At 44.2% G+C, this 17,535-nt stretch overlaps 1 protein-coding gene across 8 annotated transcripts in view; it reads left to right on the top strand.

The window, feature by feature from the left end:
- Positions 1 to 17,535, top strand: part of NEB (nebulin) — a 255,506-nt gene that overhangs the window by 73,488 nt on the left and 164,483 nt on the right. For all 8 annotated transcript variants that reach the window (XM_019522420.1, XM_019522414.1, XM_019522415.1 and 5 more), the window contains exons 40-49: positions 4,953 to 5,057; positions 5,504 to 5,611; positions 7,035 to 7,346; positions 7,497 to 7,703; positions 9,427 to 9,531; positions 11,148 to 11,255; positions 12,605 to 12,916; positions 13,485 to 13,688; positions 14,592 to 14,696; positions 14,819 to 14,926. In XM_019522420.1, coding sequence (XP_019377965.1) covers positions 4,953 to 5,057; positions 5,504 to 5,611; positions 7,035 to 7,346; positions 7,497 to 7,703; positions 9,427 to 9,531; positions 11,148 to 11,255; positions 12,605 to 12,916; positions 13,485 to 13,688; positions 14,592 to 14,696; positions 14,819 to 14,926 — 1,674 coding nt within the window. The remainder of the gene's footprint in view (positions 1 to 4,952; positions 5,058 to 5,503; positions 5,612 to 7,034; positions 7,347 to 7,496; positions 7,704 to 9,426; positions 9,532 to 11,147; positions 11,256 to 12,604; positions 12,917 to 13,484; positions 13,689 to 14,591; positions 14,697 to 14,818; positions 14,927 to 17,535) is intronic.

The following is a 17,535-nucleotide window of genomic DNA, read 5'->3' on the forward strand; positions in this document are numbered from 1 at the left end:
ATATATGCCAATTTCACACCACCATTATTAGTCTCATTCTGAGAAACTACTCTGAACTCTAGAAAGTCACACATGGCCCAAAACCACAATCTCATTCATTTTTCCTTTCCACCCCAAGAATTCCACATGCAAATGTTTGTGCATACATACACACATACATGCTCATGCATAAAACATTACCAGCTCCTTAATTAATAAAAATACACGTTCTGTTTTTCCTTCCTATACGCAGAGCAAAAATATGCTGATAGCTACAGTGCCATAAACTAACTGTATTGGTACCCTTCTTTTCTAACCCTATGATCAATTCTAATGCTGGAACTAACCTGTCACATGCTTGGATTTTTATTTGCCCTGGGTAACAAACACATGACTACAACAGTTCACAGTATTTGTATGTTAATATGTTGATCTAATACTTCCCTGAGATGTAACTATATTTTTATCTTTAGGAAATTTCCACTCAGACTTTCTGTTTCATTTCAAACACAGAAATGCTGAGTTTCATAGATTTCATAGACATTAGGGCTGGAAGGGACCTTGGAAGTTCATCGAGTCCAGCCCCTCTGCCCCAGGGGCAGGAAGTCAGCTGGGGTCATAGGATCCCAGCAAGATAAACATCCAATTTTTTCTTGAAGGCATTCAAAGTAGGTGCTTGAACCACCTCTGATGGCAGGCTATTCCCGACCTTGGGGGGTCAGACAGCAAAGAAATTCTTCTTTATGTCCAGCCTGAAATGGTCTTGCAGGAGTTTATAATCATTTGACCTTCTCATCCCTTGGGAGGCTCTGGTGAACAATCTTTCCCCCAGATCCTGGTGAACACCCCTGATAAACTTATAGGTGGCCATCAGATCGCCCCAGAGCCAGCGCTTTTCCAGGCTGAACTGTCCCATAGCTCTCAGCCTGTCATCGTAAGGTCTGTTTTCCTGACCTCTCATCATGGCTCTTCTCTGGACTCTCTCAAGCTTCTCCACATCCTTTTTGAATTGTGGACTGTCTTGCCAGCTTTATGGCAGATGGTGAAGGTGATCAGCTCGTGATTGCTGTCACCCAGTTTCCCATTGATTGTTAGGTTGCTGATCAGATCGCCCCTGGTTGCCAGTACCAGGTCAAGCAGCACTTTACCTCTCGTTGACCCGTAGACCTCTTGTGTCAAATAGAGGTCATCCAGGCATGAGAGGAAGCTTTGCGACTGCTCGGATTTAGCTGAGTGCTCTTTCCATGAGATGTCTGGGTAGTTGAAGTCTCCCATGACAACCATGGACCTGGAGCATGGGGCTTCAGCCAGGTCCCTGGCGAACTCCTGGTCAAACTCTTGACTTTGGGTGGGAGGTCTGTAGTAGACTCCCACCATCATGTCCCCTGTGCCACATTCCCCATGCATTTTAACCCAGAGGGTCTCTAGCTGTCCACCCTGGTTGCCAATGTCAGCTAGCAGGGACGTGTAGCTCTCCTTGACATAGACAGCTAAGCCCCTGCCCCTTTTGTCTACTTGATTTCTCCAGTACAGGGTTTAGCCGTTTATAACCATGATCGAGTCATGGGTGGAGTCCCACCAGGTCTCTGTTTTCCCTATGACATCGTAATTATTTGCATTAAGCAGGAGGACAAGTTCCTGTTTATTCCCCAAGATCCTGGCATTTGTGTACAGGCAGGCAAGTGTCCCCTTGTGGGCCCTTGCCTTGCCTACTGGTTGTTCCAGGTGCTGGGGCAGGGGTGGACTCCCTTAAGAGCCTTGACCTGCTGGCTTTGCAAGAGTCGCTCAGTGGGCCAGCAGTAGCGGTAGTCCCCCCATCCCCTGGTGGGCTTAGTTTAAAGCCTGGTGGAGCAGGTCAGCCAGTCTGGCTGAGAAGAGCCTATTCCCCGCTGGAGAGACGTGGAGGCCATCCTTTCCCAGCATCTTGCTGCCTCTCACCAAAGAGCGGACTGTGGTCATGGAAGCCAAAGCCTTCCCAATGACACCAGTGCCACAGTCTTTGGTTAACTACCTGGATCCTCCTTTCCCTCCTCAGCCCATAGCTCGAGACTGGAAGGATCGAAGAGAAAACCACCTGTGCCCCCAGACCCTTTAGCCTCGCTTCCAAATCTCTGTAGTGCCTCATGACCTGGCTGGGAGCGCTCTGAGCCATGTCATTGGTGCCCACATGGATAAGGAGCATGGGATAGTGGTCAGTGGGCTGGGTGAGTACAGGGATCTTCTCTGCAATGTCTCGGATGTGGGCTCTTGGGAAGCAGTAGACTTCCCGGGCTAAGGGGTCGGGGCGGCAGATGGAGTCTCCCATGACAAACACTTTGCGTTTTGTCTTGGGGAGAGCGGGGGCAGTAGCTACGGTAGTGCCCATGTTGCCTGCGGGAGCTGGCAACTCAGCAGGCTCTGCTGGGGCTGCAAGAGGTTTGTACCTGTTGCATAGCTCCAGTGGGGCAGGGGCCTTGGTGAGGCAGGCCTTGTGGCCCTTGACCACCTTGGTCCAACCCCTGCGCTGGACAGTAAGGGAGGTCCCCAAGTCCTCCCTTGTCCTGGAGGGAGACCGTGGTCTACCCTCCATCTCCCGGGGGAGAAGGGCCTGGCAGTAGGAATCAATCTTCTGCTGACAGTCCCTGATGGTGCGCAGTGTCTGGACTGTGGCCTGGAGCTCCCCACAAGGGGAGGTGACCATGGTCCTGGGCCCCAGAGTCTGAGAAAGTGACAGGCAGCCCCCCACAGCTGAGAGCCAGGGGCTCCATCTGGGTGGAGCCCGGAACCATGGGCTCCATCTGGGTGGAGGCCTCTGAGGCGCCAGAGAGGGGGGTCGCAGACCCTGAGGGGAGCCTCAGGGTGTGGCGTGTGCCCATGCGCAGCATGCTGCTGGTGGGGTGGCTACGGCTGGGACTGGCTTCCCTAGGGTGGGGGTCCACAGGCAGGGCCACGGGCCCACCCACTCGCCCTCCTGCACAAACTCCATGCTAACTCATGCACCAGGCAGACAAGCGCGCCTGTTTGCACAGCCTGTTCACATGGCTCCAGCCACGTGGCTCGCTTTGGGGCTGAGCGAAGTAGGGGCCGGGGCGGGGTGTGACCCTCCTGGGCTCCAGCTTAACCACCTCCCCATGGCTAGGCTGGGCCACCAGGGGCCCCACTTACCCCTGGCTGCTGCTGGGGGTTGGTGGGGGCATTCCACAGCAATTGGGGGTCTCTGGGGGGCTTTGGGGTGCTGGGGCACAGCAGGCTTTCACCTGCATGTCTCGCGCCACTCCTGGAGCCTAACTGGGGGGGGTTTTCGGCTGGTGGGCCCATTTGAACTATGCACATGTGCAGTGGGCCTGCCGCTGTCTTCAAGTTACTCCTGGGCAAGGAGGGGCCCTGCCTGGGATTTGGGGGGACCCTGCCTCGCTGGAGGGGGGCTGGTGAGTACCATCAGCATACCTACAGGCTGGGAACTCCCTTCTCATCAGCACAGAGGCAGAAAAGGATCTTGGAATCATTACTGATGCCAAGATGAACATGGGCCGGCAGTGTGGGGGACACGGTCAGGAAGGCCAACCTTAACTTGTCATGCATCCACAGATGCATCTCAAGCAGGTCCAGGGAGGCGATCCTCCCCCTCTATGCGACACTTGTCAGGCAGCAGCTGGAGTACTGCATCCAGTTCTGAGTGCCACATTTCAGGAGGGATGTGGACAACATGGAGAGGGTCCAGAGGAGGGCCACTCGCATGATCAGGGGGCAGCAGGGCAGGCCCTATGGACGGAGGCTACGGGACCTGAACCTGTTCAGCCTCCACAAGAGAAGGCTGAGGGGGGATCTGGTGGCCGTCTACAAACTGGCTAAGGGGGACCAGCAGGCATTGGGAGAGTCCCTGTTCCCCTGAGCCCTACCGGGAGTAACAAGGAATAACGGCCATAAGTTGTTCAGACTAGATATTAGGAGGCACTACTTCACAGTCAGGGCAGCTAGGATCTGGAACCAACTTCCAAGGGATGTGGTGCTTGCTCCTACCCTGGGGATCTTCAAAAGGAGGCTAGATAATCACCTTGCCAGGGTCGCTTGACCCCAGTACTCTTTCCTGCCATGGCAGGTGGTCGGACTTCATGATCTACTTAGGTCCCTTCTGACCCTACCAACTATGAAACTGTGATATGAACCTTTGTATAAAATGAATACATTTAATAGAAGTTAACTGATGTAAGCTGACATTATCCATTAATATTTAGAAAAAATCAGTTCGTTGCTAGAATCGCTGGAATTAGTGATGGAATAAAAATTAATGCTCTATGAGTCTGTGTGGATCCTCCAGAATTTTAGGCCAGCAAACAGACTAAGCCTAGTTCTCTAAGATGGTTATTCATATACTTACTATACCTGAACCATTTAATGAGACAGCTCAGCTGGTTGTCCTCTACAAGGAAAATGGCTGACAGCCTATCACTCCGATACTGAGTAATTTTTCTATACTGGTCAGCAAAAGTGTAAACAGGTAAGTATTACAGACCTGATTGTTCTCTCAATTACTCTGCTTTTATACCAGCGCAACCTCATTGACTCCAATGGCACTATTCATGATTTGTACTCTTATTCAGTGAGAAGAGAAATAAACCTGTTAGCATTTTTTTACCACATTGGCAAATTTTGCTGTGTCACTGTGATGCTCACATGAGATAAGAGGAATAAGAATTTCACAGAGTTAGCAATCTTCAGGCTCAATATACCTGTGATTTGCTTTTCCTTGAAGGTAGAAATTAATGAGCCATTATTCTACAGCTGCATTGTCAAAATCCTTAAGAAGAAATAAATACATAAAGGTAAAGGGCAGCATCTGTTCTTGTAGTCATCGGTGAAGTTATCATGTGCTGCATATATTCTAGGGACTAATTTGATCCTTATAAAGGAAGTGGCTCTGATAACATTGCTTTCTCTTTGGTTCCTTTGTTGAGACTATAATGCTATCATCTTTTTTGTATTTATCCTTCTAGCATGAGTATAAACGTGCATGGGAAGCAGACAAGACAAAAGTCCACATCACACCAGATATTCCGGAGATTGCTTTGGCTAAAGTTAATGCCTTTAATCTAAGTGATGTAAGTGCAACTTGTAAGGCTGACTATCTTGTAGTTATCTAACATTAGCAGTAATTAAAATGATAGTACAGTAGTACCTGACTAATCCTCTCTTCTCTGATCTATAGTAATATGCACAGCAAGCTGTCTCTTTCCCATCAAAGATTTAATAACAGAAGCTGTAATGAGTTGCTATAATAAAAAGACAAACAAATATTCAGTGGCACATTACAAAGTGATAACATGAATAATTAAGATCTTTGTTTTTGATTCATTTTGAAAATATATCCCTTTGTGTAGCCAATTTTTTTAAAATGCTTGTAGAAGTGTTAAATAACTGAGGACAGAGCCATGCTAATGAAAAGGCTTTGTTTCAAATGATCATATGTATTGGGTATTTTGTTTGTAAATGAGATTCTACATTTTTTTTTTAAAAAAGGAATGTCATCTTTTCTTCCTGTTGACAGAAAATGTACAAACTTTCCTTGGAAGAGGCTAAGAAGAAGGGGTATGACCTCAGATCAGATGCTATTTCCATTAAAGCTGCCAGGGCTTCCAGGGACATTGCTAGTGATGTAAGTTTTTAAAACAGGAAACTGTTTCTTGTTAAATGCTACAAAATGTTCATTTATTGACAAGATGCAATTTTAGATTTTGATTTCATGATTGCTCCTAAGTCTTTAATTTATGAGCACATTTAATAACTATAGTTTATCTGACATCTAAATTAGCTTGCAATTATCAAAGAGTAATTACTTCATTAGGAAGATACACAAGCATAAGTCAGCTGGCAATACTCTGCAGAAAACCAACTTTACTTGTACAGTATAGTTTATTTATTAAAGTGACTTTGTTCAGGCTCTTTTAAAGGTCACTTTGCATATAATTCATGCATGCTTCTGTTGTGACTTGCATGTATTAGTTTCTAATTACTGCATTGTAGAATTCAGAAAAAGTAACACTGCTTTGGGAAATCTGCTGCTAATACTACTAGTGTAGAGACATTCCCACTTCAGGTAACAGGACCATTCCTTCAGAGAATCTGAAGGAATTCAGTATGCAAAGAGGAGGTGGCTCCATAAGTCTCAAGGGTCACCCTGAATCTCTTTGTATTTCAGTGTTCAGAGTTTGGTGTGAGAGGGCTGAAGGTGAGGCATCCCGGTCTCTACTACAACAGTCCCAAAGCTGCTTCCTAGTTTAAGTTAAACCAGACTCTCCCAGCATCCCGGCATGCTCTCTGGGCTGGGCAGGGCTCAATTCAGGCTCAGGCTTTTTGAATGTCTGTCTCTAGGCCAGGAGTCACCACAGATGGCATCTGTAGCCACTCTATAGCTTAACAGAAGGATCTCTCTCTTTCCAGTCCTTTCCAAGTGGTGATTGGTGCAGTGCAGAACCTAGTACTGACTTTGGGCAATTGGTTGCCCAGAATTTGAGCTGATAGGAGTGTTCTTGCAGTTGGGTAGGGTGATCCATTATTATCATTAAAACACACAAATAGAGCGTAATGGGAAGCACCTTTTCAAATGTATGTGCTAGACTGGCTCAGAGCTCCATGCTTTAGAATACGTCTACCCTGAAGCATGCTGTAGACTCAGCCAACCTAGCTTGAGTCCCTGTGATGTGAGGCAGTGCGTGGAGCATGCTCTCACGAAGAAACTTTCTTTTTCATGAGAGAAGATTTTTAATGTAACCTTTTAAAATCAGCTTTTATAAAATGGTGAGATATCTGAATTATTTCAAGGATCAGCATCGCACTGAGAACACAATGCTACTGCTGCTGTGTTCCCTGTTTAAACAGAAAGACAAATATTTCTTGAACCTTAACTGCATATTTGGGATAGAGTTAGACAAGCTTTTGAATGCAAGATATTCTTCATTAGCCTATTTCTAATTAGCTTAAGTTCTTTCTTAGAGCACATTTAGCTGGGTTGCTTTCTTAATCTGATATCTTCTTGGTAAGGTGAATTCAAGGGGTCTCTCTCTCTCTTCTGTTTGCAGTACAAATACAAATTAGGTTATGAAAAAGATAAGGGGAAACTTGTTGGCTTCCGCAGCCTTCAGGATGATCCCAAACTAGTCCATTTTATGCAAGTGGCTAAGATGCAGTCTGACCGTGAGTACAAGAAAGCCTATGAAACCAGCAAGACCAGATACCACACACCTGCTGATACACTCAGTGTCTTGGCAGCCAAGGACGCACAAGCTAATATAACCAACATAAACTACAAACATCTGCTGCACAAATATTTCCTACTACCAGATGCAATGAATTTGGAACTGAGCAGAAACATGAATCGGATTCAAAGTAATGTAAGCTTCCATTTTCATTTCTGATTAGCATTGGTAGAGATATTGTCTAGGCCTTTGTTTCAGTGTAAGGATTACATTTTGAAATAACGTCAGACATTTGTATTTTATGGTTTGCAAAATGTGTTTTTCCTTTTCTGTTGTGTTTTGCAGAACGAATACAAACAGGACTATAATGAATGGTACAAAGGACTTGGTTGGAGTCCTGCTGGTTCTCTTGATGTGGAGAAGTCTAGAAAAGCCACAGATATTGCAAGTGACAGGAAATACCGCCAGCATCCCAGTATTTTCCCCTTCATAAAACAGACTGACTCTATGGACATGGTGCTTGCAAAACACAATGCAGATGTGATGAATAGGGTGAGTGGATATGATGAAAATAATCCACAATTGGAAAATAATCTATTTAAAGATCATTTTGTAATTCCGTGTCACTGCCTTTGTCCAAGCTTGTTTTTCAGGGAAAAGTAAACAAGATTGAGCAGTCATATTTCTCTGTGGTTTGAGTGAATATGTTATTTGCAGATTCCTCTAACTTGCTTGCCTCCAGGTTAGGTCTGGACCACAGGTTTTGTCTTAATGCAGCTGTTGCTCCCCCCTCACTACTGACATGCATTCCCAAGAGGCTTTATGCCCCAGATTTTGGTGGTAGGCCCTGCTCCCACTTACCCTGCTCCCCAGTTCCTGACCTTCCTATGAGCTCTTTGGGCTGGATTTGGCCTATGTTCTGTACATTTGACACCCTTGCTCTAATTAGATTGAAACATCTTGCTACTAGTTAAATAATCTCTCTCTTCATGCATCTCAAGGGCTGAACATGCCACTCATGCCTATGTTTTCTGTTATTCTCACTCTCATAATATAAATATTAATTTATACTCCTAAATAAACCCCAGAAGACTCCATAACTAATCAGAAGCCTAGACTGCATGGGCCTGATTGTGCCCTCTTTATTCAGAAAGAGAACTGGGTGAAATTTATGAAGAGAGAGGGGTAGTTAGCTACGTTACTATGAAGTCAAGCAGAAGGCAGAGTAGAGGTACACCTTATAGACTAACTGAATCAGGGATGCTTAAAGTTTTGTGAGCAAGAGCTCAATTCATCAGATGCTATGAAAGGGCATGTACAGAGCAGGCTATCAAACAGAAAGCATTATTTCAATACAAAAGACAGGGACGGAAAGGATGTAAGGGAGTGGGAGGACGTTGCTGACAGAAGCAAACAATTCCCCCATAAGGATGAAGGGTTCACACAAAAGCTAATCCAGGTAATGGCTTAGCCTTCTAGTTGAAACTTGAAATTTCCAGCAGCCTTGATCTTTATAAACCAGTTCTCATTCTGACTTGGAATGAAAGCTAGGAGTTTTTTAACCTTCTCTTGAAAGGGAAATGTAGAAAATTTTCCATAAGAAAAATTGGGCTCTTTCATTTTGATTTTTCTGAAATAAAACAGAACTGCCTGGCTGGCTAGCCAAAATCTTTTGAGTCCTAATTCCATTTGAGGCATTCAGGGCGTTCAAGCTCCAACTCAGGAGGTAGCCACATGCCAGGGTTTCCCAGGAACAGCAGACCCTAGCCTGAATAATCCACCAAATAGCAAGAGCCCCTGCAGCAGCCCTGTTCTGCTGAAAGTGACAAGTTATGGTGTGAAAGGCAAGGATTTCTTAGGCTGATATATTTTATTGGGCCAATTGTGAAGTAGTTAGGCTTTCAAATGCAAGACATTCATCAGCAACATTTCAGTTCTGACAAGTCAGATTTTTCTGATGAGACCCCACTTTTCCAGAAAATTCTTGACCACCTCTACTGAAGAGAAACCTATCACTGACTGCAAACAAACAGCCATTTAACAGGCTGATGCTAGTCATCGCTATAAATGTTCATGAAGTGCCAAATACATGGACCACAACAGAGCACAGATTGGATCCTTGTTCACTTGAATTCTGGTTTATGTGATTAATCAGAGAGATTAGTTCAAATCAACACCTTTTCCCATCCCCAAAACCAAAGTACACTTGCAGATCCATCTTCCTCTGTCTGCTTCTTCTTTCTATTAACGTACGTGCTGTTGTTTTTTCCAATAGCATGCCTACATTCAAGCTTGGGAGAAGGATAAACTTCAGATTCATGTGATGCCAGATACACCAGATATTCTTCAAGCTAAACAGAACACAACAAATTATAGCCAGGTACAGACAGTTCGTGACATATTCCTTAATTTATTTTTATCAAAGAAATGTGTCCTATTATTAAGAATAAATATTGATTAATTTATGCCAATTTAATGTTTGTTTTGCAAAAAAGGTAAGTGATGCTTTAAGACCGAACCACAGAATATTTTTTTACATTGCTAAAGCTAAAATTTGCAAAAATTTAAATGAGTTAGGAGCCTAAATCCTATTCCAAATATAAGGGCAAATTAAACCTTGAGCCTCTAGTTCAGTGTTTATCAACTTTTTGACAGACAGGGCACCCCTCTGTAACTGTTTTGAATTTTATTGAGAACCACTGCTGTGTTGTCTTGGGCAACTTATTCAATAAGGGATTTATTATCTCTTAACATTTTCCTTTCCTTTTCACAAGACAGTAGCAGTGCAAGTGTTGGCTCCTGCCCAGTTATGTTAAAAACAACAACAAAAAACAGTCCCCCAGGTTTGATTTTTTTTATCACTTAGACAAGAAATGTTCAGTTAGTTGCAGTGGAAATACTTCTAATGTACAGCACATTAATTGATATAGGAATGAAGCCTAGGCAGCAACCTAAAGTGCCCTTCTGCTTTTTCTCTTGGTAAGAGACCCCTGCTGATATGAATGAGATTGGTGTATGTGTCTTAGCCTAGGTTATATAAGAAAAGGTCTTTATTAGACCAGCTAAATAGTTAAGAAAAGCACACTTTACAAACATTAGGGCACAAACACCCTTCTGCAGGCATAGGGAGTGTCTGCTGGTGTTTGTGTGTACTCTCGGGTAGAATAGAAGTTTAAGCCAATATGCAAAATGTGGGTCTGTGAAAATGCAAATGTGTGGCAGGGAAAATCAAAGGGTGAGACAGGTAGGTGGGGGTAGTAGGAGGGAAACATAAAAGGGGAATGTTGACCAGTGATAAAATATAGCTCGTAAAATGTAGAGGTTACCTGGGATTACCTAGGTTATATGACACATTTTTCATACATTTTTCATCTCTTGGATTTACAGAAAGCAAGAGGTTGGGAACTTTTTAAAAAGGCAATGTTTCTGATTGGGAACCAGGTTTGCCATAATAAACACTGATTTTCTTTTATATAATAAGCGTTAAATTGCCATGTGCTTTGTTAGCATATTGGTGAATTCTTTTCATCCCTAGAGCAGTGGGTCTCAACTTGGGAACTGCCACTGAGTTTGCAGTCAGGTGGAACTGTGCTGGCTGCCTCCTGCAGAGCCAGATGGAGAAGTGGCTGTGGCAAGACCATCTGCTCTTGCCACAGCCTTTCCTGGTCTGACCCGACATGCTTTTTCTGGAAACGGACGTCTTTGAGACAATTACACCTTGTTCCACCTGCCCATGTGCCTCTATTTGTGGGGCTAGACTAGGAAAGCTGCAGAGGGAGTAGATACTGCTCCAACAGCCATTTCTCAACCTGGCTGTGCTCCCTGTCTTTTGCATCCATGCAAGGGTCAGTTGCAACCTTTTGGCCAAGTAAGAATGGAAAGAAAACTGAGCAACACTCCAGTGTCCTGTTCCTCAGTTGTAATGCTTGAGGAAGGGTTGGTGTTATTCCAGGAGCTCTCGAAAATTCTGGAAAATCTTTCTTTTTTCTAATTTAGAAACTGTATAAACTTGGATGGGAAGAAATGTTAAAGAAAGGCTATGACCTCACACCTGAAGCCATTTCAGTGAAAGCAGCCAGAGCATCGAGAGACATTGCAAGTGATGTAAGTAACGCTTTCAGTTCAGTCTGTTATGTACTTCCTGTTATGTCATGCCTTCAGCCACAGTTTGCTAAACCTTCCTGGGCCAGATTTATTCCTCTGTGATCCAGGCATCTTGAAAGGGGAAAATAAAAAATAAGTTGAAGGTAGCTTTCTCTCTTGTGTTAACAAACAGAATACAAATTCTTCGTAGGAGTGAAGAAAGCAGTAGGAGGGGGATTGCTCCCACGTTAGTGCAGTATGCCCCCAAAAACTTTTGTCTGCTTAGTCGATGGCATGTTCAGACTTTGAACCATTAGTTAGTCATACCCTGCTGGGAGCAGTATGTAGCAGAGCTAACTACTGGGGTGAGGGGTTCTTAGAGAAGTCAGAGATCTTTTCCTCATGACTACTCACAGCCTGGCCCAGAAATCACTTTAGTTAAAGAATTGCTCTTGTGACATACACGTAATAAGCACAGCTTTACATGCTAACTACAGTTCAGCCACCTGTGTTTCAGAAAAGATTTAGTACTTTTTAAGAAAAATGTTCCTGATATCCCTGAATTTCCATTCCTGAACTGATCCCTTGAGACACTGGATCACATCCCTCTCTGAGAGTGTACAGCAAGGAGTTTCTTGAGATTTTAATTCTTTCATAGGTCACGTAATAAATGAACTTATTCTCACAACTACTTAGTCGACTCTTCCTATGGATTCCAAAGATTCCATTCCTTCCTCACTACAAAAATTTAGGGTGCATCTACACATGCTTTTGTGCATGCCTAAACTTAATGTGTATTTGCCTAATGCATATTAAGGTGATTTAGGTGTGCATCTATACCTGTACTGGCTAAAGTCCATTAATGTGGTGTGTGGACTGACTTGGACTAAAATTAGTCTCAAGGTAGTTGACATACATGGCGTTAATGTGCCTTAGTACATCTACACATATGTTTAAAATGCTTTAGCTACTTGTGCCTAAATTTGATACCTGCAAAAGCAGGTATCAAATTTAGGCGCAAATATCCTAAAATCACCCTTTTAAAGGTGCATTAAGGGTGTGCACGTATAGACCTGTGCCCTCAATGCACCTTAAAAATGGCTAATGCGCCCTAAATCAGCTCATGTAGACATGCCCTTATAGAACTACAATGTTATGCACAAGATCCAAAGAAACATTAGATTCATAGGAGTAAAACTATAATGATCCGCTAAGTTTGTAGCATTTAAGAGAACAGGCTCAGGTTTATTTGTAAAACTGAGCTGCAGTTTACATGTCATCCCAAATGACTGGATCTAGCAATTTTCTTAATATTTCAGCATTTTCTCATTCTGATCCTAATTAACATAACCTGATTTATGTGATTTTAGTACAAATACAAGGAAGGGTATCGCAAGCAACAGGGACATCACATTGGAGCCCGCAACATAAAGGATGATCCCAAGATGATGTGGTCAATGCATGTAGCCAAGATCCAGAGTGACAGGGAGTACAAGAAAGACTTTGAGAAGTGGAAGACCAAGTATAGCAGCCCAGTGGACATGCTGTCAGTTGTTGTGGCCAAGAAAGGCCAGGAGCTGGTCAGCGATATTGATTATAGACATCCTCTGCACCAATGGACATGTCTGCCAGACCAGAGTGATGTGATCCATGCTAAAAAGGCCTATGACCTTCAAAGTGATGTAAGTTGATCTTTTTCTTCAGACTTTGTAAATCTCATTGTGTTTTTTTTTACTGTAGTTTTGGTTCAATGGGTGGGATAAATTAAAGGGTATGATTCTGAAAATTTATGCTGCAAGGAGTTTTGCTGCATAGTGGTTTGCTGAGTATTTTGAAAATGGTAACAATAAAAAAAAAGGAAATGTTCACCCTTAGCATCAGAAAACCTTATTTTGTACCTTTATGAAGTGCTGATTTCTTCCTGCCACCTGGGAGCTAATTAAACTCTCCAAACAAGAGCAAGACTATTTGGGTTTGAGGTGTGTAAGATGTATTGAGGGTATAAAATAAGGTTCCTCGGCAGAAGGGGTAAGAAGGGTTTCTTCTGTGATAGTGCCCAAGTTATCTATTCCTGTGGCAAATGAGCCTCCTACTAGGGGGTGCTGTGGAAGCAATTTCAAAGAATGGTCTAGGATTTTTTCAGGGTGATTTGGTATGGACAGAATCTAGCATTGGCAGGCTCTGAAAAGAAAGGTAAAGGGGTTGATTGTTTAAATGTTTGAATGTACTAATCTCCCTGTGTTTTTTCAGCTTGCATATAGGTCAGACCTAGAGTGGCTGAGGGGTATTGGATGGTCTCCTAGTGGCTCACTGGAAGCTGAGAAAAATAAGAGAGCGTCCCACATCCTGAGTGACCATAAGTACCGGCAACATCCAGACACTATTAAATTTACTAGCCTTCTTGATTCTATGCCAATGGTCCTGGCCAAGCACAATTCTAATATTATGAACCAAGTGAGTTTTCTCTACATAAGGGTTTGTTACTTTGTAAGTAAAGGGCTTTTTGTGTGCTTGAAGTTTTTGGAGCACTCAAATTATTTGTAAATTGATTCAATTATTGTTTGGAGTTAAAATAAAAAACCCCCATGAAGAGCAGTTTAAGGATGCTTTTAAACAATTTTTATTTAGAAATAACTAGGCTATATTTCCTTGTCGAGTGGTGTTGCATTTACATTTATGGTGATTGTTATTGTGCAGGCAATGGCAAGTTGATAACTAGTAGAGATATTTATACATGTCATTTGCAACTTTGCCGGGTTCAGTAAATCCTCACAAATCTACATTTCTTTATTTTCACAACACCAATTCTCCCCCTCCATCAAAGGTTTACATCTCTTATTGAATAGCAGACACTGTGGGCAAGTGCCATAATATTGAGATCCCTTTACTTTACTTTTAATTAATTTGCCAGTAAATTATGCAGTGTTACTGCTAAATAGCAAAGGTGATCTGTTCAGTAAACCTTCTGGCAAACCCATTGCTAGGGCTACATCATGATGCATTTGTCTGCTTTAAAATAACCCAGAAATAACCAGCTTTAATCCAGGTGGTGGAATTCGGTAAATTGAAATTAATGGCAAAATTACAAGATTCTACTTACTAAGCAGCTTTGAACTGAAGAGTCCTATCAGATGCTTAGTTACTACTTAATAGGACACAATAATTGGCAGTGGATGTGCAGTGTAGATGAGAGATCTTCTCCCATTTTAGTATTAGGTGTTATTGTTCCTGGGTGCATGAAACACTATGATTGGTGCTCTTTATTGTGCTTATTCTGCCAAAATTATATTTCACTATGGTAGCTATGCTGGTCTCCCTAATTCCACTATCTTATCTCATCTGTTGTTTGCTTTTCAGCGTACTTATGTAGAAGCTTGGAATAAAGATAAGACCAGCATCCACATCATGCCAGATACTCCAGATATTGTCCTGGCCCAGCAGAACAAATTGAATTATAGTCAGGTAGGTGTGTTGCTTAAATATTAAAAAAATCTGAAAAAAATTAAATAAAAAAGAAAAGGTCATTCTTGAAACCTTTTTGAAGGCCTTTTAAAATGGTTAATGAATATTTGTGATTTGTTTAGAAACTGTACAGACTTGCCATGGAAGAGGACAAGAAGAAAGGCTATGACCTCCGGGTAGATGCCATTCCCATCAAGGCAGCAGAAGCTTCCAGGAACATTGCAAGTGACGTAAGTAGCCATCATGGATGCACTTCTTGAGATCACCTTAAGAAGCAGGCAATTAGAGTAGAACTCTGTCAGCAGAAATACAAGCATAGAATCATTGGGCTTGGAATGGACTTCAGGAATGAGAACAGTCATTCCTATCCTCTTCATGGTAGCCTTTCTTAATATTTGAAAATAGTATCATGTCTCCCCTAATCTGCTTGTCTACTAACTGAATGTACCTCCTTTTCTCAACCTTTCCTTGAATGGCTTTCATTCTAACCCGGGGTGGGCAAAATATGGCCTGGCCTGCGAGGCCATTCTATCTGGCTCCTAAAAAAATGTAGAAAATTAATATTTCTCTGTCCTTGGTTCCTGTCAAAAATGCAGGAACCAAGGGCAGTAGGACCCAGGGGAAGCCCAGCAGGCTCCAAAAACAATGGGGCCTGCTCGGTCCTGCCCCCCAGCCAGAAGCCCCAGCTGGGGTTTCTGGGCTGGGAGCATGTGGCTGCCTCGGCATGGGAACCTCAGGTAAGTGGGGGTGGGGGGGACCCCGGGCAGGGAAAGAGTGCGGGGGGGGGGTGAAGTGGACCCTCCCTGCCCCACGCCCGGTGCCCCATGCTACAGCTGCTTGCAGCCCGTGTGGGGATGCCTGTGCCCACTCCAGACAGCCCTATGCTGGCTGCAAGCACCTGCAGCCTGGGGCACTGGGCGTGGGAGGGACCGTTTTCCCCCCTCCCCCCGTGCTCAGCTTTTCCCTGGCCTCCTTCCCTGCACAGAGAAAAGCAGCCCCTCGCCTGCCCCAGGCTGGCAGTGGGGCGGGTTACAAGGTGGTGCTGAATGCAGAGAAAAGCGGCCCCTCGCTTACCCCATGGCCAGTGCCCCGCACTGCAGCCAGCTGCAGCCCACACGAGGCTGTTTGTGCCTACTCCAGACAGCCCTGTGTTGGCTGCGAGCGCCTGCAGCAGGGAGTGCTGACCATGGGGCGGGCAAGGGGCAGCTTTTCCCCATGCTCAGCACCAGCTTCTTCCCTGCTGGCGAGCAGGGGGTTGGGGCTGTGCGCTGCCCCTCGCCTGTACCGTGGGACTGGGGGGCACTGGGTATGAGTGGGCAGGGAGCCAGTGGGAGCATGGGGCCCACACCGGTGTCTTGGGGCCAGTGCCAGTGGGGCCCAGAGCAGGGTGGCAGGAGTGCGGGGTTCCAGCTGGCAGGGGCTCTATGGAGCCAGGCCAGCTCCCCCCTTTCTCTGCTGGTGCAGCCCAGCCTGGATCCATGGACTCCTGCCAGGCTGCACCCCACTCTGGGCCCCACTGGTGCTGGCCCTGGGACATTGGTCCCAAGACATTGGGACATTGGTCCCAAGATGGTGACCAAAGGGCGGGGCACCTGTCAAGGGGTGGCGCGCCTGTCAAGGGGCGGGGCTACCCATGAGGCCTTCGACAGCCTGCCGAAACTGGGTAAGCGGCCCTCTGCCCAAACTAATTGCCCGCCCCTCTTCTAACCCCTTTATGTCTTTGTTATTCACCTGTCACTCAACTATAATTTCTCAACATCTTACCTAAGGCGGGGCTGGAACTACACACAGCACTCTAGTTGAGGCCTAATTAGTGCCAAATACAGTTATGCTATTGTATCCCATTTCTTATGCATAATTCTCCTGGTAATGCAGCCACAATTGCATCATACTGCTGACTCATGTTGAGTCTCTGCTCCACCAAAACTCACAGATCCTTCTTATCTGTGCTGGTGCCCTGCCAGTTATCTCCCTTTCTGTATTTATCCACTAGATATATCTTCCTTAGGTGTTTCACCTTTCATTTGTCTGTGTTGAATTTCATGTTGCTGTGTACTGCCCAGTTCTCTAATTTACCAAGATCCTTTTGAATTCTACTCCTATCCTCCAAAATGTTGGAACCCTCTCATCATTTTGTATCATCTTCAGACTTGATCAGTAAGTTCTCTATCCAAGATCCAAGTCATTAATGAGAAAGTTAAACAACACTAGACCCAGAATGAGTCCTGTGGAGCTCTTAAAATTTCCTGCTATTCTTCTGTTCTGACAACAGTGTGTGGTCTTTGTTGAAGACCTGTGCTATATCTGCATTCTTCGTTATCAGGTTTCCTACTAGTTCTAAACTAGTGCTTTCTAATAATTCCTTCAGGCATAATTGTTTAAGTGGGCTCTTAAATTATAATCTACTGTCTAGTTGTGTCAAATTGCCAATAAAGTAGTCATTGATTAAAACAATCTATACTTGGGGAAGTCTGTTAATTGAAGATATTATTGATTAGAAATGAGTTTCTCATTTTACATTTCTTTTAAAAGATTTCAGAAGTTTCTTTTTTGTACACTGGGAAAAACCACTGAGGCTTTGCTTCACCCCAAAACATCCTTGGTGTTTCAATTTCAGGCCTGGTGGTTGGGGCACATGGTGGGAGGTATGAAATAGAATTCTACTGGGAAGTGTAGTCCCAGTCCTCTAGCAGGCAGAATATAGAACTGAACCTTCATCAAAGGTAGGTCTCATAATCCTGAGCCAGTATTGATAGCTCTGAAGAATGGCCATAGATATTTTATGTCTGTTTTCTTATTAATGAAGACAGCAAAATGAAATTTGATAATTTTCTTCCGT

The sequence above is a fragment of the Gavialis gangeticus genome, unplaced genomic scaffold (genome assembly GCF_001723915.1).
Source record: "Gavialis gangeticus isolate Ggan-Ray unplaced genomic scaffold, GavGan_comp1, whole genome shotgun sequence".
Classification (NCBI taxonomy): domain Eukaryota; kingdom Metazoa; phylum Chordata; order Crocodylia; family Gavialidae; genus Gavialis; species Gavialis gangeticus.